Consider the following 24,802-nt stretch of genomic DNA (forward strand, 5'->3'; position numbering starts at 1 on the left):
CTATGGTGGGCCCCGTGCCTGTGACGGCCGGACTTCTGGGTGTGATGGATTTGGGCCTGCACAGTGATGTCTGCATTTTATTTTTTGTTTAAAGTTGCATTGATTGTCAATGTTTAAAAATAAGGAGAGTTTATAGTAAGTCCAGATTTCTGGCTTCTCTTGGAAAAAAAAAAAGGTAAAGATCTGGCAACACTGGGCCTGTGTCCCCACAAAGTGACACTGGCTGGGCTGAATAACGTTGTCCCTTTAGCTAGGGTGTGGCTCTCTAGTTTGCCACAGGCCCCTGAAGGCAGGTGAGTTTGGGTGCCCATTTACATCTTCTCTGTGAGCTTCCCATGTGTCCATTCCCTTCTTCTTAGCTCTTCTCTCAACCCCAGCGATGGCCCATGGGCACCCCACAGACCCCCAGTTGGCTGGTCCTGCTCCCCACAGCTCACCTTCACAGAGTAGGCCAGCGAGATGGTGACGGCTAGAGGGAGCCCCTCGGGCACGGCCACCACCAGCACCGTCACACCAATGATGAAGAACTTGACGAAGTACTGCACGTAGACGGGCGTGCACTCGGGCAGCCATGGCTTCTTGTTGACCACGAAGGTGTCCACGGTGAAGTAGAGCACCAGGATGATCACCGTGATGGCCGACATCACCAGGCCTGCAACACGGGGTGGGAGGGGCCTGCTCAGGGGCGGTCCTGGGGGTCGGGGGCCCTGGGAAGTGAGCGGTGGACCGCACCCTTGGCCAAAAGGGCTCTGGGGTCAGGCCAAGCCTAGCTCACATCCCAGCTCTGCCACTTACTTGCTTTGCGGCCTGGGGCAAGTCCTTGACGCTCCCAGAGCCTCAGCTGCTCCTCTATACAATGGGGATGCATATTGATTTCACATGGCTTTGTAAGGATCAAATGTGATCACTGCATGTAAAGTGCCTAGGACAGTGCCCGACACATAGTAGGTGCTCAAGAAATGTGTGCTGAGTGACCACGTGATACATCGAACTGCTTGGATGGTGCTCTCACACAATAATGATGTGCCGTCAGTGCCATGTACTGACTCATGCATTCAGGCACTAGGGACAGGGCAGTAGAGCAGACAGAGTCCCTGCCCTTGGGAAGCTGACAGTCTAGAGGTGAAGGCAGACGGGAAACAAACATGAACAAGACAATTCAGAGACGGATAATGCTGTGGAGAAGACTCCAGATGACATGCTAGATCCTGACCGGGGCCGAAGATAAGAAAACAACCTAACTGCCCACTGACGGATGAAGAGCAGGGAAATGTGGTGCATGCCTACGATGGAATATTAGTCAACCCTGAAAAGAAGGAACTCCTGCCGTTTGTGACAACATGGATGGACCTGGAGGACATGCTGCTGAGTGAAGTAAGGCAGACAGAGGAGGACGTGCATGAGGAACCCAAAACAGGCAAACTCCTCGCAGCAGAGAACAGAAGGCTGCGGGGAGAGGGGAAGCAGGGGTTGTTTTTCAGGGGGTATAAAGTTTCAGTTATGCAAGAGGAGTGCGTTCTAGAGCCCAGCTGTACGACATGGTGCCTGTAGTGACAATGTGGCATTGTACACTTCAAAACTGGTTAAGAGGATAGATTACTAAGTGGTTTTACCCCAAAACCAACCCCCACGCTCCACCCCCCAAAAAAAACCCCCCCAAACTACAAAAGACCACAAGGAAATGTTTGGAGAGGGTGGCCAGAGAAGACTTCCTGGAGGAGGTGATAGATGAGCAGACAGGTGAACGATGAGAAGGAGCAGTCAGGTGAGGACCTGGGTGAAGACAGTTCCTGGCAGAGGAAACAGTAGAAAACTGAGGGGATGTGACTTGCCCAAGGCCACAGCCAGGGAGGCATGGTAGAATTAGCAAATGCAGGTGGCTGCCTGCTGGGATCCCCTGCAATCCTTTTTGCCAGTTTCTGTGCTTTAGCTGCTGTGCAGGTGCCTCTGCCAGAGAACTGCCCTTGGGTGTTGGAGTCTCCTTCTCAGGAAGTGCCTGGGAATGCACTCCACTCCAGCTGGATGACCAATATTCAATGGCTGATTTGGGGGGTCCAACACCACCTACCCCTTGCTACAAGGTGGAGCAGACCCTGCAGAGGTCCTCTGCTCCAGCGTTCCCCATGGAGCAGGTGGAGACTGGGATTTCCCCCCCGAAACCTCAGCTGTATCTGGCTTCTTCCTTGGCCCTATCTCGTCCTTTACTTTTTACAGGTCTCACCTGTGTGCACCCCCTCTCCAAATCCCAAGCCCACCTATCTTCAGCTCTGCTTTCAGGGGATTCAACACAAGAGAGAAGCAGAGGTGAGATGCAAACCCAGAGGTGCTCGACTCTGAACTCCATCCTTGGCAGGGCCAAGGAGGGGAGGGAGATGAGGGCGGACTTTGAAAGCCACAACGTTCTCCCCGCTTTGCCCTGCCCCGCAGTGGCAGTGCCATGTTTCCTGGGAGTCTCCATGGTGGGGATGGCGGAAATCTCTGTGCCCATTGTTCCCCACCCCCTCCAGCTGCGGAGCCTCAGAGCCTGCTCTATCCCTGTCTGACAGTCGCCAGGGGCGGGAAGCCAAGCTCCCGGCAGCCGGGAGCTGTCACCAGGACCCCGAATTTAAATATAGACAGCCAAGCCTGTAATTTGCCTCCCTTCTCCACACTGTGGTGCCTATAATTAGAGCAGGGAGACAGCCATGGAGGAGCAAGCAGCCAGGTGGGGAGGCCTTGGTGTTTGCCACGTCCTCACCCAGAAGGGGAGTCCAAGGCCATGTCAGATGGGCAGGGCTCACCTTGCAGCTGGGCTCGGCTTCCTGGGCCAGAGGGGCTGTCACCAGCTTTCACCTGCAGCTACCAACTCAGCTGGGAAGCCCAGCTTGTTGTGCTGGGGATCCTGGCACTGCTCCCAACCTCTTCAATCTTTCCTGTGCACTGCAGCTGGGGTGCTCATTATGGAGTCCAAAATGCATCCCTGCCATCCCCTGATCAAACCTCTTCCATGGCTACCACTGCCCTCAGGATAACGCCTGCAAACTCCAGGCCCTGCAGGACCTGCCCCGTCTCGAGTCACCACACCCGCCAAGTGCGAAACACTCTGTGCATAATCTCCTTTAATCCTCATAGCGACCAGTGAAGTAGGGACCACTGGGCATCCCAATTTCACAGACCAGGAGGCAGGAGTTCAGAGCTAGGGGAAGTTAGTTGCCTAAGTTCTCACAACCTTAGCTGGACAAGAACACAGGCCATGTGCCCCACAACTCAGGCTTTCAGCTTCACTCTTCTCTCTAAGTGCTAACTGAGCACCTACTGTGTAAGGGCACAGACTGGTTGCTGTGATGGAGAAGGGTATGTCTCAGGGACCATCTCATGCAACCCACCACTTCACAGATGAGGCAACTGAGGCCCAGATTGGGGCAGGGCCTGCCTGGGGTCCTCCTGTGTGTCCCCCCTCGCATCCTGCACACTCACCCGCCTTGCCGATCTGCACAGCCAGCTTGGTGAGCTTGCCCTGGAGCACCGACTTCTCCTTCTTGTGCATGTTGGCTTTCTTCTTGTCGTCAGCGTCACCGCCCTCAGCACTCTTGAGGGGCTGCATCTCCATGGCGGCGGCCCCATCCTGCTGTTTGGCTGCAGGTGGCAGAGCACACGTGTGTACACACAGACACGTACAGACACACAGACATGCACACACACAGGTCAGCCTGCAGGGTGGGGATGCCGGCCCCCACCCTGCCTGCCTGGGGGAGTGTGGTGAGATACCCACTTCCCTGCCTGGGCCCCTGCATGGCCGGCACAGAAGCCCTGAGATGGGGGTGGTGTCCTGTCTCTTCCAGCCAGAGACACTGCAACCAGGGCCACAGCCTGCCTGGGGCCTGGAATCCAGGACACAGCAGCGAGTGACAAGGCTCTACCCTGGACTCCCAGCAGGAGTGGGCTGGAGGCTCCTCTGGGTCTTCTCCCAATGACCTGTCGGTTTTTCCCACATTCAAGCAAGACATAGGCTTGGGCTTTACCCAGTGGTCCTTAGGCCATGTCGTTGGGATATTAAGTAATCACCAGATAGTAGGGACAAAAAAGGAGACTTAAAAGGTAAAAGAGAGTGTGCCCATCCATGGGTGCCAAGCCCTCTCCTCATTCAGATCAGGACTAACTAGTGGCCTGAGGTCCTACTCCTTATCCCCTAAGGATCTCAAACAACCAGCTTCAATTTTTCAGCTAAACGGGCAGCACAGCTCAAAGGCTGGGAGAAGCTGGCTTGCAGGTGTCCCACCCTCACCAGGTGATGTCTCCATTTGGCCTGGTGCCACGTGAATCATGGCTATACCCCCCAAAGACGTCAGGCACCCATAGTTGCAGCTGCATCTGCCTCTGGCGTAGGCCTCAGAACCGGTGGGGAGGGGCCGCAGGGACCACAGGACCCGGTTAATACAAAAGGGTTACCTTTGCTCTGGCTGGTGTCCACAGTGCCATCCTGCATTTTACCTACACGACAAAGAATTTTAACAGACAACAGAGAACAGACAACACACATCGGTCATCACAAAGATGCCACAGGGCCACGGACATTCATGTCACAGATGGAGGAAGGGCCAAGCCGACTCCATCCCTCCACACAGGATACTGGGATGCCTCAGAGACAAGAACAAACCTGCCAGCGCGTTGGCTGCAGGTCTGTCTTGATTCTCTGGGGGCTTGGAGAGAGTGTTTCTGTGGGAATTATTTTGGCTCTAGGCATCTTACAGATTAAAGGACAGTCTTGAGGGTAAAAGGGACCAGGGTTGGCTTGCAGGAAGCAGAGGAGTGAGAGTTCTCAGGTACCCATGAGTAATTTGCTTGGTGCTTTTTGTGGGCTGAGAGGAGGCAAAGGAAAATGAGAGAGAGAGAGAAAGAGAGAGAGAGAGAGAGAGAGAGCGAGAGAGAGAGAGAGAGAGAGAGAGAGAGAGAGAGAGAGAGACACTAGAATGGGACATGGGGAAGAGTTTGGTTAATGTATTCCTTGGTTCCTGGCTCCAGAAGAAATAATACTATTTTCTCCTTTTCCTTCTGAAGGGATGTGAAACCACGGCATGGACAACCCCATGCCCAGCCTGACAGAGAGTAACCCATGCAAAGGGTGGGCTCTGAGGTACCCCAAGTGTGTCCAGGGGCCTTGGTGGGAGTACCCCAGCTCCCAGGGGAAGCTGCCAACCTCCTTTCTGTTTGGATGTGTACTCTTCATTCTGAGGTTGACCAGCTCAGACAACGTTAGATAGGAAAGGTCGGGTTGGTGGGCTCCCATGAGTGCCCCACCCTTGGCCCTGCATACCAGGGTCTGATGTTGCCTAGTGCTGGAGAAAGGCTGAGTCTAGAGCTTCCCACCCCTTAATCAGGGCTGCCTGGGAGGCCCTGTCCACAGCCAGAGGTGTAGGCTGTGTTGGCAAGTGAGAGAAACCGGAGGCTCCTATCTGGTGGCTGAGACACTTGCCTTTACCTGTTGGCACTGCGGAGAGGGACACCCTCTCCCCCAGGCCTGCCCACTAAGTTCGCCCAGAACTTTGCATGCAGACCTCACCACCTCTGGAGGAGTCTAAGGAGGTCAGCTACCCCAGGACATTTGCTGCAAAGGCGAGTCCCACAGCTCACGTTCCGAAAGAACGCACCATGTGCCAGGCGCATACATGACCTCCATGATGTCATCTAGTCCTCACCACATCTCTACAAGGGCGCCCTATACTTATACCCACTTACAGATGAGAAACTGAGGCCTGCCCGGGTCTCAGTGGGTAAATGGAGAGCTGGCTCCAAAGTGTGTGCATGTTTCCACCCAGTCGGGGAGAACACAGCCACCTCTCAGCCCTCTGAGCCCAGGGGAGGGGCACTGAGGTGGCCCCGGGGGACTGGGCTCCCGAAGCCCCCGTTTGACACCAACTGACTGTGTGGCGTTCCTCTCCCAGCCTCTGCTCCTACCTCTGTAAAATGGGGGTGCAAGGTTCACCCCTCCCCCCAGAACATAAAAGGGCCTGAGTAACAATCACCGGCCCATTCAGCCTTTTGCAGTGTGCAAGTGTCATCTCCCGTCAGTCTCCCTGACACCCTGCAAGGCGGGCTTTCCTCGCTCATTTTACAGATGAGGAAACTGAGACCAGGGAAGGTTTAGAGGCAGTCCTCAAATAGAACATCCTGGGCTAGGTTGTTAGTTCCATCAACAGTGTCATCACCATCACCACACCCCACTGTAGGGACTTGGGGGGAGGGACAGTGGCCTTCACGGACCTCAACCCCACTCCCCCTCTTTCCGCTGCCTCTCACAGCAAAGGCTCAGCGGCCCAGCTGGGATCAAAGAGAAAGGCCCCGTTGCTCTATTGTAAAATTCTTTCTACAAAATTAAGAAACAAAATAAGGAAAAGGCCTTTTCAGAGCAAACAGAAATGAACTACACAATTATTTTCATTTTAAAACATAACTTTATGAACTGGGCACCAGAGGACTCCGCTTCAGTAGTTGCTTTTAGATGGCACAAAGGGGCCTTTATTTGTATTGCATATTATCAGGGGCAATAGCCCATGCGTGTGCCCATTAACTAAGCTAGCAATTTCCTCTTTTATTTCCACAGGCACCACGTGGCCAGAAAAATAATCAGCAATGCATATGCTTGAGGAAGGGAGTTGTGTTCTCTGGGTGTGCTCTGGTGCAGATGGCCTGGTTTCTCAGAAGCAAAGGACTTTCTGGGGTTCTCCTCAGCTAAACGGGGGCTTGCCTGGCCCTGAACTGTGGCGGGACAGCCCGCTCTGGCCCCATGTGGGATGGACTGTGTTTCAGGGGAGCTGGGATATAGGACAGGACCCAAGATAGGAACTGGGTGGAGACCAGGAGGCCCCTCTGCATCCGATGCCAGATGCAGTTTTGCCAAATGGGTCTGTTCTCTTCAAGTATCATCGGGGACATGGGTGTGAAAAGCATGGATGTGGAGGATGCATGGAGAGGGGACTTGACTCATGGGGAGACAGACCATTCATGAGGAGACCTCTTCCCAGCTTCTCCATTTCTTTCTCTGTGAAATGCAACAATTTCAAAGTGCCCTGTAAATGTCTGGAGTTAAGAGTAATGTATTATTAATCACGATTATAAGAGATGTATTAAACAGTGATTATATTTATAATCATAAAAAAATAAAAGAATAATGGCAGTCATAAGCCTCCAAGATGAATGGTGCCCAACCATCTTTCAGTTGGGATGGGGTTTGGGATAGTAAAGGCAGGGGGAATACTGCCACTGAATTTGTTTTCTATCTCTAATTTGTTTTCTATCCTGATTTGGCTCAGAGGAGAGAGGGAGAAGGGACAGTAATTCTCTCACTCACCACGCCTCAGCCCCGCACCTCTCAACCTCTATGGACTCTCTCAGAGCCTGGAGAGCTTGACAGAATGCAGGTTTTCATTCAGTAGGTCTGGGTTGGGGCCCAAGATTATGCATTTCTAACAAGCTTCTAGGAGATGTCCAGCCTTCTGTTCCTCTGGTCGCATTTTAATGGCTTAGAGCACTGTTTCCCAAAGTATATTATGCAGGCATAACAACCCCACAGATTCAGTCAGAAAATGTCCTCCAGCCAAATCAGACTGGGAACTCCTGCATGGCTCTGTAACTCGCCACTACACACCAGCATACTCAAGGCAGTGAGGAGTCCTGCCACCAGGGAAGACACCACTTCTATCCAGAGGTTCTTAAACATCTTTGACCACAGGATCTTTTTCTTGGGGGGAAAGATCTCTTAATATCCTTGTGAAGTTTCAAGACACACTCCATCGGGAAATTCCGGATCCAGCAGAGTAACACACACTTTAGAGCCAGCCAGGCCTGGGTTCAAATCCCAGCAATGTTACTTTCTAGGTCTGTGACCTTGGGCTAGGGTCTTGATCTCCTTGAGCCTCAGTTTCCTCATCTTTAAAGTGGGATAATGAACTCTGTATCATAGGGTTGTCATGAGGGTTAAATAAGATGGCAAGCATAAAATGCTTGCAAAGTGCCTACGTGGTGGAGAAATGTCAGTTCCCCATCTTTCCTGCAGTTTTTCTTGGGGTACTTGGAGTTTCTGCTATAGTTTGGAAGTGAAGGTGCCCTTTTTTAGGAACCGGCCAGCCCAGATGCAGGCTCATTACCCTGGGGGAGGCAGGATGCCACATCCTGTTTCCTTCCCTCCTAGGCTTTGGGTTTGCCTACGTTTCTCTCTGTCATCCCTCACCACCCCTCCCTGACGAATGACACCTCCCACAACCCAAGCTGTCTTCCATTCTCCTCCTGCTCCTGAAATAGACCCACACCCAAATTAGCCCTTCTTGGCAAGACGCTGCTTGCAGAAGTGTCTTGCCCAGCCCCTGACATCTATGAAGTGCTTCCATTTTTGGTCTGGGGCAAGATGAGGTGGGACAAGATCTCCATGTTTTCCAGGAGTGGTGAGGAGTAAATGATACAATGGATAAGAAACCCACAGCCTGGTATGCAGCGATGCTGGGGCACTGGCTTCATGACTGAGCCCTAACAGCTCTCAGCAGTTCAGAAACAGCCTGGGCGACTCTCCTGCTACCTAATTTGGGAACAAGGAACTTGTCTGAGTAATAGAAGCTTCACCGCTCTGAAGATGAGAGGGTAGAGACATAAGACATCTAAAGGCTTGGAGGCAAGTGCATGGAACTCCTCCCTGCCTGTGTGCGAGGAGATAAGACGCAGACCAGCTACAGTGGCAGCTCCCTCCCCGAGGGGGCCGGTCAGAATGCACAGACCCAGGACAAATGCTCCAGCACAGGCAACAGCAAGAAACGCCAGTCCACATCTGAGGGACAGACCAGGCCTGAGCCCAAGCGAACCCCTTGCCCATTCGCTCCATGAAAGAGAAGAGGAAGAAATGTCTATTGGTGGCTCAGCCATGCTATGGGGTGGGGCCAAAGAGCTGAAACTTGGCCTGGATCCCCCAGCCTCGAGGTAATTTTAGAGTTGAGGACTGGAGCCTTCACTGAGGACCCAGACGCCAGCTTCAGCCCAGGTCCTGACCCCAGGCTTTCTTCCCAAAGCGGGGGCCAGGAACGTACTTAGGAGAGGGCCACGCAGGTGGGACATTGCTTCTTTGGGCCAAATCTGAAGCCAAAGTCATGTTCCTCTTCAGAGCTCCACTGGGGGTCAAAGGCCCCACAGGAGCCAGTGCCATTTTGGTGCCGCAAGGGGGCGTGGAGCTGATTCCCGGTGGTGGCTTCTCTCTTAAGCGCCTGCCCCATGTGAGAGGACGACTGTCCCAGAGCTGTCCATGCACATCCAAGATCTGTGCGGGTCCAGAATAGGAAGAGGCCAGCCCAAAGTTGGGGGTGGAGGAGAAGACGCCCATCCACCCGAGACCGAGAGCTTGCCACGGGAGACGTACCATTGACTAGGCTGGCATTTGCACTATCTGCAGCATTTGAACCTGCCGCACCATCGGCCGCTGCGGGGGTGGGAGGGATGGAAAATGCAGTGTGTCACAATGGAGAAAAGCAACAATGCAGAACAGCAACAACAATAAAGACATGAACCAACTTGTGGCAAGTAACATGACTATAGTTTTCAAAGAAAATCTCTGTTGGAGATCAAGAAACTCAAATTCAGGGGTGGGGGTGAAATGTTCTCATAGAGATGCCACAGAAGTCAGGGGGGGAAAAACTCAGGCATGGAGGGTCATTGAAATAAAACATGGAATATGATCAATGTGGTTAGGCGGGATGGCACTGTTCTGTGGTGAGGTCTAGACAGATGCACCCAGTTGGCTCAACCAATCAGGTAGGGATCCCCGTTAGAGTTCTATGAGGAGAGGGGTTCTGGCTTCCCATCAGAGGGGCCAATGGTACTGAGTCAATTCAAGACATTCAACAACTGGTGCACTGTGGCCCTGGCCATTCCGAATGGGTATTGCTATGATCACCATCCCTTGTTCTAGCAAAACATCTGTTGAGGGCTGTGACTTAGCAGGATTCACGTCCTTAGCTCAGGTCACCACCCATGGCCACCTCCTCCTTCCTAATCAGCAGTCCTCATCATTTAAAAGGTGAAATCAAACATGTCACATTCTGTTTGAATGTCCTAGCGAGTTTCCCTTAATTTAGAAATTAAAAGATGATACAAGATGGTCAAATTCACTGATGTTGTTTTTTTTCTTGGGGTGGGGTAACAGGTTCTGTGGGAAGGAGAGGGAAAAGACTGCTGGGTGGAGTGAACACACCAGGGGTTAGGGGAAGCCAGCCAGGCTCTGTGGGGATATGCAGGGGAGCAGGATTGTGGGGGGTCCCATGGTGACGGGCCCCTGAATATATGTGTGTGGGGCTGAGGCCCAGGTGGAGACATTGGTGATGCCATTGGCATTGGCCCACAGGATGATGCACTGGAGGATCAAGTAGGTAGAATGAGGTGCTGGCTTTTCCTGTGGGACTGCCATCACCTGGGAGCACAGCTGAGGGCCTGGCAGTGCCCCTGCAGTCAGGGAGCCTCCTCTAGCTGTGTGCTGGTGTCTAGGGCCCAGGCTCAGTGGTCAAAGGCTGTTGCTATTTCTAAAAGCCCCATCTACCCTGAAGGGTGTCTTACTGTACCTGGTAGCTGAAGGCCATCCCCCTTCTTCACACCTGTGTGATGATTTTTGAGACATATTAATGAAGGAGAAGCACACAGCCTCATCTGTGTACACACACACACACACACACACACACACACACACACACACACACACACATCCTGGCATGACCAAGGTCATCTGGACATGGGGACTCACAGTTATCAGGCTTTAAGCAATGTCCCTGATGGAGATGATGGGATGGCAGTGCTGAGGGCCCAGCCCTAGCTGTGCTGCTCACGAGGATGTAAGGTGCAAGCCTGTACCCATCTTCCTCTGCCATGTTGCCTCCACCTCCCACCTCTTCCCTCTACACCGATGCCCTCATTTCGTTGGAGTGTAAGTAAATGTTGAGTGAGAGACTCTGTCCTGTGTTTTGGGGCAGGAGAGGCCTGTCTTCCTACTGGCATTTTAAAAAGCACAGGTGTGGCCTGTAGGAGCTTCTGCCCCTAACCCAGGCCCCAGTGAGGCCAAGGAAATAGTCAAAGGTTGCTGCATCCTGTCCAGCTGCCCACATCTACCCAACTGCCTATAACCTGGGGCCACAGCAGGCCAGCTTCTATGTCATTGCATGGACACTGTTCTGACATGCTTTGGGCCTCTTGGCCAGGACTTTGTTCTCAGTTTCAACCTGAGCTCTCCTTTTGTTCTCCAGATATGGATTTCACAGATCACACCTTAGTTCCATTATCCCTATTGGTGAGGAAGCCATAATCTTAAGGGAACCCTACTAGGAACTGGGTTTCACCCTTGGGGACAAATAACTTTTGATTGTCATCCAGGCTCTGTGCCTGGTTGACCTTTGAGAACTGGAGGTAGCAGGGCTGCCCCTAGAGCCCAAGGACAGGTCACCTGCTATCATCTCCTTCTCTTGGACTTCAGAAAGTTTGGGTGTTGGGGACCCTCCTCTGGAGCTTGGGGAAGGAGACAAGACAAAAGACTAAAGATGTGAGAGGGAGCTGTTCTGACCAAGCGTGAGTGTTGGGTGAGGAGCCGGCCAAGCCAGGGCTAGAGGCCTGAGCTCTTATGCCTTCTAAGCATTCCTCTTCTCCTCTGAGAGGCACCTGTAGCCCAGGCTGCTAGCCTGGTGCTCTGAGGAGGGCCCCGGGAAGAAGGACTTGTTTTCAGGGGGAGGAGGAGCCAGAACCCAGGTGAGGTGGCAGTGACAGGTGCATCTGAGAGGGGCTCATAGTAGTTGACTTGGAACCACCTTCCCTAGAAGCTTCTCTGCCCATATCTGGGGAGAATCTATGATGAATGGGTTTGCCACTCTGCTCAGTGGAGTTGAAAAGAGTGGAGAAATATTCCCAGGTAGGGATTTCTACTTGATGAGAGGGGTGCAGATGGGACCAAATTACACCTCAGGCTGGAGACTCAACAAATGCTCAGCATCCTTGGCCTGGTCCAGTGGTGGAGAAGGAGGGGCTTCTATGACATGACTGGACAAGACAGAGACTGGGACAAGACCCTGGAGATGGAACAGACAGAGCCCTCCTGGCATGAGCAGGGCCTTGAGGATGCAGGATGTGGCTGTTGGCACAGGGCATGGACATAAAAGGCACTCAATAACTATTTTGTGGAGTGAATGATTCAACAACAAAAAAGTGGCCTTAAGAGCTCCTCTCCTGGTCCACAAGGGGTGTTGGGCTTACCTTTCTTGTCTTTCTTCTCTTCCTCCTCACCACCGGCTCCCAGCAAGGTAAAGATAATGCCAGTCTGAGAGTTCACACCCACAGCGGTCACCACCATCCGTCCAGAGCCCTCCATCACATGGGTCCCTGGAGAAGGGAATGGAATCCAAGTTACCATTGCACGAACCAAGTCCCCTCCCCAAAAGAGTGGAAGGAATTCCATCCAGAATCTGCTGGCAATTTGCCTGCTGAGGTCCAATGGTACTGCCCATAGTCAAGGTTCAAACTATGAACCTTTTAGGATGATTTCACTTTGGGACAGCACTGTGATGGGCTTGGGGCTCAGATACTGCTATACCTCAGTTCTTAGGCCTCCAGACAGCTCAGGCCTATCACCTGCCATGCTCTCTTGGAGATTCCCTTCTGCCTCTATCTCTCTTTCGCGTCTCCTCTCTCAACCTTACAGGCCAAGCAGGGACCACTCTCTCTTTTTCTTATTGATTTATCTAGAATGAGACCTCATTTTGCTTAATTCTATAACCAGCAAAGAAATGCCAACTAAGACCTTTACAGGACTTCTTAAAGTGGACACCACCCTCTCTTTAAAGATCTGGTAAAAGAATTCAGGACTCTGTAAAATTGGGTGAAAATAATGACATCTTTAGTTTTACAAACATCTAGCTGAAATGTAGCATTTCCTCCCATTATGAATGTAGGCAACAAACCCCAACACCATCATACATGTTACAAGAATCACAGGTTCTTTTCATATTGCTTGGCAGCTGTTGCAGATATCATGATACTCACCCTTATTTTACAAATAAGGCAGTTATTAAACTGACTGCTGATCTTGTTATGCAGTGTGCTAATGAAGAAACTCATGCATCACTATACCATGCATTTTATTACTTTAATTCCTTCAATCTCACTGTATTCCTTTGTCACCCAGAATATTTTGCTTTATGCATTTCAAAGTATAATTCCGAGTAGGGGTGGCACATGATGACACCAGACTTCCCCAGGAGTTAAGAAAAGTTAAGAACCTCTTTCCTGGAATTTTAGATTTTTTAAAACTGGGTTTCAAAGGGCCCTGGAATTTTTTCAGAGGGCAGCAAGAACAGCTGCGGGGGGAGGGTGGGGGGGTGGGGGGGTGGGGTGGTGGTGGTGTTGAGAGGCCTTTGGTCAGAGTGTCTCCATTTTTATTTATCTTTGGGGTTTCTGTGTCAGCTTTTGTTTGACTGGAGTGTCTTGTTGCTAGTGTAAGGCAGGCCCCTCCACTGTACAGGTCAGGGAATAACTTGTCCAAGACCACTTAGGAAGTCTCCTGCAAAATGAGGATAAAATGCAAAGGTAAACCCCCTGCAAGAGAGGTATATCTATATAATAAAATATTATTCAGTCTTAAAAGGGAAGGGAGTTCTGAAACATGCTACCACATGGATCAGCCTAGAGGACACAATTCTAAATGAAATACACCAGTCACAGAAAGACAAATACTGTTCGATTCCATTTACATGAGGCCCCAGATTCAGAGACAGAAAGCGTAGGATACTGGTTGCTGGGGGCATGGGGAGATAGTGTTTAATGTGGACAGTTTCAGTTTTACAAGATGAAAAAGTTTTGGAGATGGATGGTGGTGATGGCTGCACAACAATATGAACACACTAGGAAGTCATGGAACTGTACACGTAACAATTGTTAAAATGGTCAATTTTATGTTATGTGTATTTTACCATGATAAAAAATTGGAAGAGTATGGGGGGAAAAGGGAAACCACTGAAGCTGTGGCCTCTCTGAGGAAACAAGGTGACCCTAGCGAAGGCACTGGGACCCGGTACAGGAAATGAGCAGCAGCTACAACAGCCCAGGCCTGACATCCGGAGGCTGCTGGCCCTTTATCCTCAGTGGCGTTGGAAACACATAGATCCTGGGCCCTGCAGCTTTCTCAGAACAGATGGGCCACTCACAAATAGAGAGCTGGCACCTGCAGCTGACTGGGCTGGAGTGGTGTCCCCTGCATAGGCTCAGGACACACCTGGGGAGGCCCCCTTGGTCCTGCCAGTGGCCACTCTCTTTAGTAAAGAATAGTCAGGTGCCCATTTTTTTCCTGATTTTAACTTTTACTGCTCTGGGTAGAACGCTCTCTACAATGCAGCACATGCTTCTTTCTTCAATAGAGAAGTCAGATGCAGTCCTGGCCTGGAGCAGTCTTGGGCCGTCCTCAGGCTGCACAGTAAGGACTATGTTGAGTTTGCAAGACAGTGTTTGAGGGGCCCAATGGCCATGGGTGCTGACCCCCAACACTAAACAGCCCTGATGACTTGCTTCTTGAATCCAGTTCTGCTTTTTAGAGTTTTCCCTTCTTTCCTCTCAAGATTGATTGCCTCTTCTCCCCATTATCAGGGTAACTTGCCTCTAACAGCCTTCTCCTCGTTTTCCAATTTGCTTCAGATTTGAAGTCTAAGTCAACAAACTCATTAGAATTGTATCTAAAATAAGTGTCAAGAAGTTCTGAGTCAGGACTGGAAGTACTTCCCTTAAAGCTAGGAAATCTATTTCTACTTTCCAAGATGTTTCACCCACTCCTTCCCTTTCCTCCCAGGATCTAAACAATCGTGAGATTGTGCGTGTTTCTGTGTGCATGTGCGAATGTGTGTGCATGCGTGTGGTGTTCTAGCCTTGGCTTCCAGTATCTTAGGATCTTAAAGTGCAGACAAACACACTCCAGGAAGTTCCTTTAAGGCAGGGAAAGGTCAGTGTGTCTATCCATGAGTGGGTAAACTAAGTCATGAGGTTCCCAGGGGGGCATGAAACCTGGCAATCTGTAACAGAACCCAGATCCTCAGGCATGAGCTCTTCTGCTGGCTCCTTGCCCATTCCCAGGACAGAAGGACAATGCTTTTTTGGTCAGGGAACAGTGAGGACCACAGAATGAGCTTGGACACTGATTCTAGGCCAACCATCCCAGGCCTGGTGTCTTTCTCTCACAGGCCAGACCCTGCAACCTAACTAGCCCCTAAGAAGCACAAAGAGGGAGAACCAGGGCCCAGTAACGGGTCCCTGGATAATATGATGACTTGCTGCTAAAATGCTTTGTGGTGCACCAGCTCAGCTTGTGTGTGGGCTGTCAGCAGGGGTTGTTAAATGCCAGCAGTGTCAGACAGATAAGGAAACTGAGGCCCAGAGAGGTCATGTGGGGGTGGGGTCATTGTAGACCTTTAAAGGTGAGGGAGGAACACACTTCATGCATTCAGAGTGCAGACAGCACTGCTGGTACCGGCACTACCTTCTGGAGGACACCTGCTCTGTGCAGGCAGTGTGCTAAGCCCCTCACAGCAGTCATTTCTGAGTCCTCACACTGACCCTCAGTTTATGGAGGAGGAAACTGAGGTTCAGGGAGAAGTTGCTTGCCCAGGGTCACAGCTGGTGAGGGGCAGAGCCAGGCTTTGAACTTTCCTGTCTGAAGTGGATAGAGACTATCTTCTTTGTCATCTGTCCCTCCCGGAAACAAGGTTTTCGCACCCTGGTCTTAAACACATTTGTGAAAGTCTGTTCTGCCTGGGTGGCAATGGAAATACTGCTCCCCACCTCCCAGCTCTAGGTGGGATGGAAAAAGACACAGGGGGCCAATTTCCACCCAAGATAATCAGACCCCAAAATCACCTTCTAATCTAATCACTCCCATCACTGCAGGGAGCTGGCGGCTTTGCACTGGGAGGCAGGGAGGAGGGAGGAAGGAAGAGGAAGCCAGGGAGGTGACCTCTGGCCATAACTCAGGGGACAACATGAAGGCACAGCCCCCTGCCCAGCCTCAGATGAGACCCAGGTGGTCCTTCAGGCCCCAGCAGTAGCTGGGACATCAACCTCTCCTTCTGGCCCTCCCTCGTTCTGTGCCCCAGCTTCAGCTCTGACCACTGTCCCTCAGCTCAGACACCCTCCAAAATGCCCTAAAGTCCAAATTTGGTCAGTACCCCCTGTTTTAGACCCCGGCCTTCTTCTGGCCCTTGACCACTGATTCCTGCCCCGTGGCCTCTGCCTTGGGAGTGTGCATAGCTCACTGGGCCTTGTGTCCAGTCCCCCACCCCCTTTGCTTACAGTTACTGAATGCTCTTCCTCTACCTCTCATCCAAAACTTCCTCCCCTCAGTTCCTTCTCTTCTACCAGGATCTCTCTCCTACAAGGACCTCAGGGCTTGGCTGCCCCTTCTGCCAGAGGAAGAATTGAGTGTACCAGGTCATTCCCCCTACACTGTCGTACCCCAGTTCCAGGATCCTCTACAGAGGGCAATGCTTAACCCCAAAGTCTGTGGCTGTAATGGCAGAACCACAGGCATTCAAATAAAAGGTTGGATGACTAAATCTCTCAAAGGAAAACTACAGGGTCTTTGGGTAGGGGCCAAGGTGAGAACCCTTTGGGTGTGGGGGCCCCGCAGGGCCTTGCACCAAGACTTCACTGTCCGTGGTCTCTTGGGCACTATCCTGTAGCTCCCACCTCATCGAAGCCCCCATGGAGCCCTTCGGGATATATAAACGTGGTGGGGGTGGGTGAAGTGAGCCCTGGGCTAAGGAGTAGGGGACCTGGGAACCAGACTGTGTTTGCTTCTGATTTGCTGTGTGGCCTGAGGCCAGCCCTCTCCTCTCTTTGTTCTCTGAAAAATGGGGAGGCCTGGCTTAGGTCTCACCTCTCAGTGATGAATTCTGGGTCCCCTGGTTCCTGGAGACTAGGGCCATCCCTGGCCGGGGTAGGGCAGCCTCCATTAAAAGGCTACATCTTGGAAAGTTTGGATCTCAGTTAAGATGGGGCCATCAGAGCCTTGTGTGAATAGATGACCAAACGAGAAGCCTCCTGCCAGGCCACACTTTTCATTTGATGGACAGATATGGTGGAGTGCCAACTCTGTGTTAGACTCTGGGGCTGGAAGGGAGGGTCTCTTGTGATCCCTGCCCTCCAGGAGCTCACAGTCCCGCTGGGTTTGAGGGGAGCAGACAGACACACAGATCAATAACAGCACAAGACAGCAGAGATCCAAGGGCCCCGTGTCCTGGCAGGGTGCACAGCCCAGGCAAAGGTGGGAGGTGGGACAGGCGACGGCAGTGGATCAGCTGGGCTCGTGAAGGGAGGAGTGGGAGGGAAGCAGGACATGGAGCCTGTGTGAGGGCTGCAGAATTGGGGTTTGCTTGGTGTTTAGCAGGGAGCCACCGGGTGAGGGAAAAAGGGAACTAATCTTTACTGAGCTGGTTCACTGTGTGTCAATTACTATCTGAGCTGCTTTCTCCTCCCGGCTCTCACAGTCCCTCTGTGAGTAATCATCATCTCCCTCCCATTTCACAGACAGGAAAGCTGCCTCAAGAGGTCATCTCCACATTCAGCTGAGAGGGCAGAGCTGGGGTGGAGTGAGGGTGGGGCTCTAGTCTCTGTTTTCCCACCTTGCCGGGAAGGCTTATGGCAGAGTTGGAAGGCAGGAGAGCGGTGGGGGAGCTGGGTCAGCCATCCAGCTCCTGTCCGTCTGTCAGAGAGAAAGGAGCTCAGGGCCAGGGAACACTGTGGCTTCTGCCAACTGGACAGCCTGTCCTATCTCACTGGAACCTTACCTTTAACCTGGTAGCAGAGGGCAGGCCACAACCTTCCCGACTGCAGGCTCGAAGCTCATCTCTACCTGAGACTTGCTATGAGCAGTAGGAAATGGCCCCCACCTGACCTGGTCCAGGTGTTAGCTGTCTTGGGGCCAAAGCCTCATGCAGTGGCAAATGGGGTACACTGAGCCCTTGTTTGCAGAGCTGGAGAGGCCTAGTTTTACAAAATGCAGCTTTTGAGCCCAGAAAAGGCAAATGTCTGATTGTGGTTGCACAGCACCTGAGGCATAGGTTAGGGCTTGAACCCACTGCTCTTCGCTCTCCCAGTTTTGACTTCCCAGGCCTCTCTCTGGACAGGAAGAGGCGTGAGGTCATACCTTCCAAAAGGTCTCTTTCTGGGGGTAGAGATGTGAAAAAAGAAGGGAAGACATTTCTGGGGATTATCATCTGCCTCTAGGCACAAACACCAAGCAAAGCTATGATTCCCAGCCCCGTTGCTAACAGTAATAACGCACACTTACAGAGCACTAGACAGTTGGCAAAGTGCTTTAGTGCCCGTGAGCCTGTCTCCCTCACAACAGCTCGGTGAGGTAGGTTCTGGTGCAAGCACAACCCCCCAAGCCCCTCCACCCACCTGTGGCCTCTCTGCCCAGGGTCACACAGCTGTGAGCGATGGAGCCGGGACTTGAACCCATGCTCTATCCACTACACCCCACTGCCTCTCATGGAGAAGAGGCAGGGTAGTGTAATGGAGAGAGCACGGGCCGAGCAGCAGACTGGGCCTTCCAGCATCATGATATCGTCCTAGGCTCCCGGAGGCGGCAGCAGTGGTGGCAGGTGTGGCTCTCCATGCTTGGCCTACCACTCGATGGGCAGGGTGGGCAGCAGGCCCAAGAGGGTTTGCTGATGTCCTGTGCAACCTCGTGCTGTTAACACTCTGGCTCCAGTGGTGATGGAGGAGGCTGGGGGGTCCTGTAGGGGACAGAGCTAATGGGCCTGCTGGAGCCAGACCCTGCTGCTTTTGAGGACTAGCCCTCACCCTGGTCCCCTGGCCCTTCCATGGCCACACTGATGGCACCTAGTTGTTGGCTTCCCGAAGGAATTTACCATAAGACATTTCAAACAGGCCATGCTGCTGGGTAACAGAGGTCACGGGGCCCTTGGAGGAGAGCTCACTCATGGGGGCTGCAGGAGTACAGGGCTGGGGGGCTAGAGGGTTGGGGTCTCTCTCTGGCCTTCCCCTCTGTGGGGCCTTACACTCCTGCTCTGGGCCTCAGTTTCCCCAGCTGCAAATCAAGACAAAACTAGGTTCTCTAGGGGTCTGTGAATCCCCTGAAAAGTTGCAAAGTCACAAGTCTAGGTATTTATTTCTCATAAGAGGGGTCACTGTTTCCATGGGACTGTCACCAGAGTTCATGACCCAGGAGGGTTCAAAACCACTGGCCTTCCGTGAACGGTGCTCCGTGTTAAAGGAGGCCGAAGGGGCAGGACACCTAAATGCCACACATGCCCTGCACTGGGTCCCAGTTGGAGAATGCCGTGGGGACAGTAGGCAAACATGAATATGGACAGTATCTTAGGTTGCAGTACTGCATCCATGCCGACTTTCCTGAATTGACAGCTGTGCTGTGGTTACACACGAGAACACCTTTTCTTAGGGCAGAGACTGAAATGTGAAGGGGGCCAGGGCAATCACGTGCGTGAGCAGGAAGAGGGAGGCTCCCGAGAGAGCAGACCGGGCAGAACGGTAATCACAGTGGAGTCAGAGGGAAGGGCACGTACGCATTCTTTGTGCTGTTCTTGCAAGTTTTCTGAAAGTTTGACATTATCTTAAAATAAAAAATTAAAACAAAAGAAATGGGCCCAGGTCAGAGTTTGTGCTCTAGGGCCCGCCCATCTGTTGCTTGATCCACACAGGCTTGAAAAGAATAGGGATTTCTTGCCAACATTTAAACATTGGGAGGCTCCACTTGCACAGGGAACTCAGCAGCCGCACTGAGGGGCACTTCTGTAGGCAGCAGTTGGAAGCAGCTGTGCTCTGGTTTGGCGCCCCCACCCCGCTGCCTGGACCCAGGGACCAGTGAGCCTGTGATTCCTGACTGTTTCTACTCTGCCTGGTCTGAAGAACCGGACACGGGCTGGGGATTGCCTGGCCGTCCTGGGGAAGGAGCTCCAGGCCTTTTTGATTTCCTTTGTGCCTGGAGCACTGGGGACATCAGAGTAGATGCTGCTGGGTAATAGATGAGGAGACTGGGGTCCTGGGGGGCAGAGGTCAAAGCCAAAGCTTGATGGAGGGCTAGAACCTGAGTGTTCTGTCTCCAAACGCTGCTCTTATTCCTCACATAGCACCTCACACAGCACCATTTACAAAGGACAGTCACATCCGTCTGTGCATGTGGTTTCTACAACAACCCTGTTGGGTAGGCGCGGTGGGGGGAGGGGGGTGCCCACCGGCTTCCCCATTGTACGGACACAAACATGGAGGCTCCAAGAGATGAAGTGACCTGTGCAGGATCACAAGCCAGACATGGCTGGGCCAACTGACTCAGAACTGGAGTGTCCTTGGCCTTCCTCTAGGCCAGTGGTTCTCAACCTTCTGGCCCTTTAAATACAGCTCCTCATGTTGTGACCCAACCATAAAATTATTATTCATAACTGTAATGTTGCTACTGTTATGAATCGTAATGTAAATATCTGATATGCAGGATGGTCTTAGGCAACCCCTGTGAAAGGGTCGTTCGACCGCCAAAGGGGTCGCGACCCACAGGTCGAGAACTGCTGCTCTAGGCTGACACAGTGTGCCAAATACCACAAGGGGGGTTCTGCACTACCACAAGGACCCCGCAGGCACCCCTATCCTGGTCCCTCTGTGTTCCCTGAGGGTCATCTGACCAGAAGGCCCAGCAAGGCCTCCCAGCACAGGGACAGGGTCTGAGGTGTCTGGTCATGCGCAAAAATGAGCATCCAAATGGCAGTGATCCAGAATTTACAGCACTGGGGAGGGAGCGTCAGGGAAACCCCAACTAGAGGAAGCAGGCTCCTGCAGGCCGAAGGTGGGAGGAGGGAGATGGTGGAGAGAAGGTGGGCAGTCCAGAGAGAGGGCAAGGGTAGACAGTTGAGATGAATGAGAGAGAGGAAAGTGGATGCTTTGACACAATCTTATGAGCTGGGGCTACGCTCCCATTTTACAAGTGAGGAAATGGAGGCTCAGAAAGGCTAGGAAGCTTGTCCAGGGTCTCCCAGACAATAAGGGGCAGAGCCGGGATTGGAATCCAAGACTATTTTGCCCCCAAGTCCAGGTTCCATCCTAGGAACCGGAAAGGGAACCAACCCAGCATGAGCATCCCTATGCTAGGTAGGGCTCCACTATATCCTACACCAGGACACCCCTACTGTCCTCACAGGGGACAATAAAAGTGAAGTAACTTGCCTGAGGCCACGCAGAGAGTTCATTCCAGATCCCGGATCTGGCTCAGCCTGGCTCAACTCTGCTCTTTCTACAATGCAGCCTCTCTCCTCACTCTGGCAGGCAGTGCCTGAGCCCTGAGGTGTGCAGGGCCCAGGGGTGGAGCTGGGCATAACCTCCTGAGAACCTCAGGCTTGGGCTCCCGCCTGCTTGGATCTGTTCGGGTGAGAGGACCGAAATAGAAGCGTACCACCTGTGTGTCTGTCCTGGTGTCTTCTATCTGTATACGGCCAAAGATGGAAGAAGCCCATAAAAGTGAGACCCATTAGATCTGTCTGGGTGGCAGGAGTGTGGATGGGTTTTGCTCTTTATTTCATTTGAGACAGTTTGTGCAGAAAAAAACTCAATCAACATTCCAAGGCTGTGCACAGAGTGGATGTCACAGGCTGACATGAGGACCCCAGGTGGTATGGGAGCGACTGCCGGAGGTGGTGCTCAGAGCAGGCTCTGTGAAGGAGGTAAGCCCACGCAGATGGGCCGAAGTTAAATGAGCAATGTGAAAGGGAGGAGGAGGGCCATTAGGAGGAGGGAACAGCTTCCGCAGAGGCAGGGCACAGGAATGGAGCCAGGTGGGTTTGTGGCAGAGGTACAGGGTGAGCAGGGTGTGGTGAATCCGTGACTTTCATGGCTAGAAGGGGCACTGAATGCAGTGTCCCTTCAGTGGGTGGGCCTTCTCTATACCACTCCCACCCACAGCCTGTCCAGGCCACTACTCCCAAGAATGCTCACCTCTCTGGTACCAGAGGTTGGAACCAGAGCCACAGGGCCATGTGGCCCTAAGTTCCAATCGGTGACAGGGAACTCATTACCTTACAGGCAGCCTCTTTTGTCCTAGAATGGTTCTTCTGCAACAGAAGTCTCTCCCCAGTTAGATTACTTTCTGTTGGGCCAATGATGCCACTTTCTCCCTGTCTTTTCCCATGAGCCAGGGCCAAGCCACTTGCTTCTCCTTCCCCCATGCAATTGTGTTTCTGAATGTGAGCACTGCTGCATGCAGGCAAGCTCCATTTCCTTCCGTCTAATTCGCCCTGCACTCTGGTGATCTCTGTGGGTCCTGACTCTTGCTTTCTTTTTGCCATGCTCCCTGGGCTGGTGGTCTCTGTGAACTTGACGGCACACTTTCCATATTGTGACAGGACAGAGCTCCAGGGAAGGCCACTAGAAACCAGATAACCGCAATCCAAGAATCAGCACAAACTGGCCAAAATCTCCTGGCCTCTGGCACAGCCTTCTCCATCTTGTCCACAAGGACATCATGGGAGACCGTGGCTGCTGTCTCTTGACATCCAAAGGCTCAGAGCCAAGTTCATAGCTAGGCTTTCAGCCAGTTGTACAGGTTGAGACTAAAGCAATTGGTTCAACTTGAGCCTCTCATCTCCCAGTGCTCAGAGACCACCCATTCCCGAGCTGACTACCAGTGCTGACCCTACTGTGATCCCACCAGTTTGAGCTTCACAGGGCTCTCCCAGATTCTTGTTAAGACCTGGAATGCTTCTGTCTGTCCCTAGTCCCCTATTCTTCCCCACTGAAGGCAGAGATCACTGCCAAGTCTCCAAGGGCCTATGGGTCTAAGCCAGCCGTGGGCAAACTACGGCCCGCGGGCCGGATCCGGCCCGTTTGAAATGAATAAAACTAAAAAAAAAAAAAAAAAAAAAAAAAAAAGACCGTACCCTTTTATGTAATGATGTTTACTTTGAATTTATATTAGTTCACACAAACACTCCATCCATGCTTTTGTTCCGGCCCTCCAGTCCAGTTTAAGAACCCATTGTGGCCCTCGAGTCGAAAAGTTTGCCCACCCCTGGTAAGCTCTCTGGATGGTCTCTGGGACATCCAGTTCCTCGGAGACAACCTATTACCCCTCCCCAATTATGAGGCTTCTCATGGACTAGAGGTACAGACACAACCCATCCACTCAGGCCCAGAACCTCCCCTCAATTTCCACTGACCCAGATGACCCACTTGACATACCTGGCCATGGCTCCCAAGAATGCTCCCCTCTCTGCTAACCAAGACAGCATTTGAGGATTTCCATCTCTCAGTCAGACCCCAGGGCCTTTGCACTTGCTATCCCTCTGCCTATAATGCTCTTTCTTGTCACAGTTCCAGTTTTAGCTCCAATGCAATCCCCTCAGATATGCCTTCCCTGACCAGCTAAGATTCCTGTCCTTTCCTCTGGGTCTCTAGTTCATTACCATGGCACAATTATCACTATCACTGATTTATCACTATCTGAAATTACGTTATATATGTGCTTGCTTGCTTCATTGTCTGTCTCTTGGAGTCTAAGCTACAGGAGGGCAGGGACCTTGTATTTCAAGGATGACATACACGCCTTCAAACCTCTGTGCCTTTCAAATGTTTGCCTCTGCTAGGAGGGCCCTTCATCCAAAACTCTGTTTGGTGGGCTGCTACCCATGCTTTAAAACCCAGCTCAATTCCACCTCTCCCTCTGTTCCCTTCTTGGCTTTTGTACACCGTCCTCACTCCTCCAGTGTGGAATTAGTTGTTTGCTGGTCTGCTTATCCCAGCCTATCTGGGCTGGAGGCTCCTGAAGCCAGAGATGGGTCCCACTGCTTAGTCCAGGGCCAGGCCCAAAGTAGCTGATCAGAGGCTACTTGGTGAGCTCTGCTGGACCATAAGGCCTTTTGGGTGTTCCTGTTGGAGGGAGGGTGGTCACCTGGCTGGTGCCTTACCTCTGCATGGTCTCCTTGCTTCCTGTCTTGCCCCCTGCAGCAGCCAGAGTGAGATTTTAAAAAAGTAAATGTGTTCAGTTCACTGTTTAAAACCATTCCAGAGAATCCTCATTACACAACACATTTCCAAACTCCTGACCATGCCCATGAGGCCTGACATCTGGCCCCTCCACATCTCCATCTTGTTCACAGTCCTCCAGCACAATCCTGCCACTGGGCTTTTGCACATGCTGTTCCTTCTGCCTAGTACACTTTCCCTGGATAGTCACAAGGCCAGCTCCTGCTCATCATTGACACCTCAGCTCACACATGGCCCCCACCTGCCTCCCCTTGTCCTGCTTTATTTTTACCACACACCTACCACCACCTGGAATTTTCCCAGTGCCTATCTCTCCTCACTACACCATAGCTCCTCAGGACTGAGACCTCATCTGCCTCATCCCTTCCTATTTGTTTAGCACCCAGCCCTAGCTAGTTTGGCTCACTGTCTTTTCCCATGAGCCTGGGCCAAGGGTCCTGGAATCGAAGGGTCCTGGGTTCAATTCCAGTCAAGGGCATCTTGGTTGCAGGCTCCTTCCTGACCCCGGCCCTGGTCTGGGCGTGCAGGAGGCAACCAATTGATGTGTTTCTCTCACATAGATATTTTTCTCTGTCTTCCCCTCTATCTCCCATTCACTCTAAAATCAATGGAAAAATATCCTCAGGTGAGGATTAAACAAAACAAAACAAAACAAAACAAAACAAAACAAAACAATTGTCACCTGGCTGATTCTTTCTCATCCTGATAAGAATGGGCTTCAATGTTTGACTTTTCAGAAAACTAAATCACTAGAAGGTAAGTTACC

The 24,802-nt window shown here is 52.0% G+C and overlaps 1 protein-coding gene across 16 annotated transcripts in view; it reads right to left on the bottom strand.

Annotated features, from left to right (window-relative positions):
- Positions 1–24,802, bottom strand: part of ATP2B2 (ATPase plasma membrane Ca2+ transporting 2) — a 205,256-nt gene that overhangs the window by 64,513 nt on the left and 115,941 nt on the right. For 8 of the 16 annotated variants that reach the window (XM_059663562.1, XM_059663577.1, XM_059663560.1 and 5 more), the window contains exons 6-11: positions 12,244–12,369; positions 10,572–10,604; positions 9,377–9,436; positions 4,429–4,470; positions 3,457–3,615; positions 438–652 (exon numbers count right to left, since the gene is read on the bottom strand). In XM_059663562.1, the coding sequence (XP_059519545.1) occupies positions 438–652; positions 3,457–3,615; positions 4,429–4,470; positions 9,377–9,436; positions 10,572–10,604; positions 12,244–12,369 (635 nt within the window). The remainder of the gene's footprint in view (positions 1–437; positions 653–3,456; positions 3,616–4,428; positions 4,471–9,376; positions 9,437–10,571; positions 10,605–12,243; positions 12,370–24,802) is intronic. The other 8 variants (XM_059663569.1, XM_059663567.1, XM_059663574.1 and 5 more) reach the window with 5 other exon arrangements.

This window comes from Myotis daubentonii, chromosome 14 (assembly GCF_963259705.1).
Source record: "Myotis daubentonii chromosome 14, mMyoDau2.1, whole genome shotgun sequence".
Classification (NCBI taxonomy): domain Eukaryota; kingdom Metazoa; phylum Chordata; class Mammalia; order Chiroptera; family Vespertilionidae; genus Myotis; species Myotis daubentonii.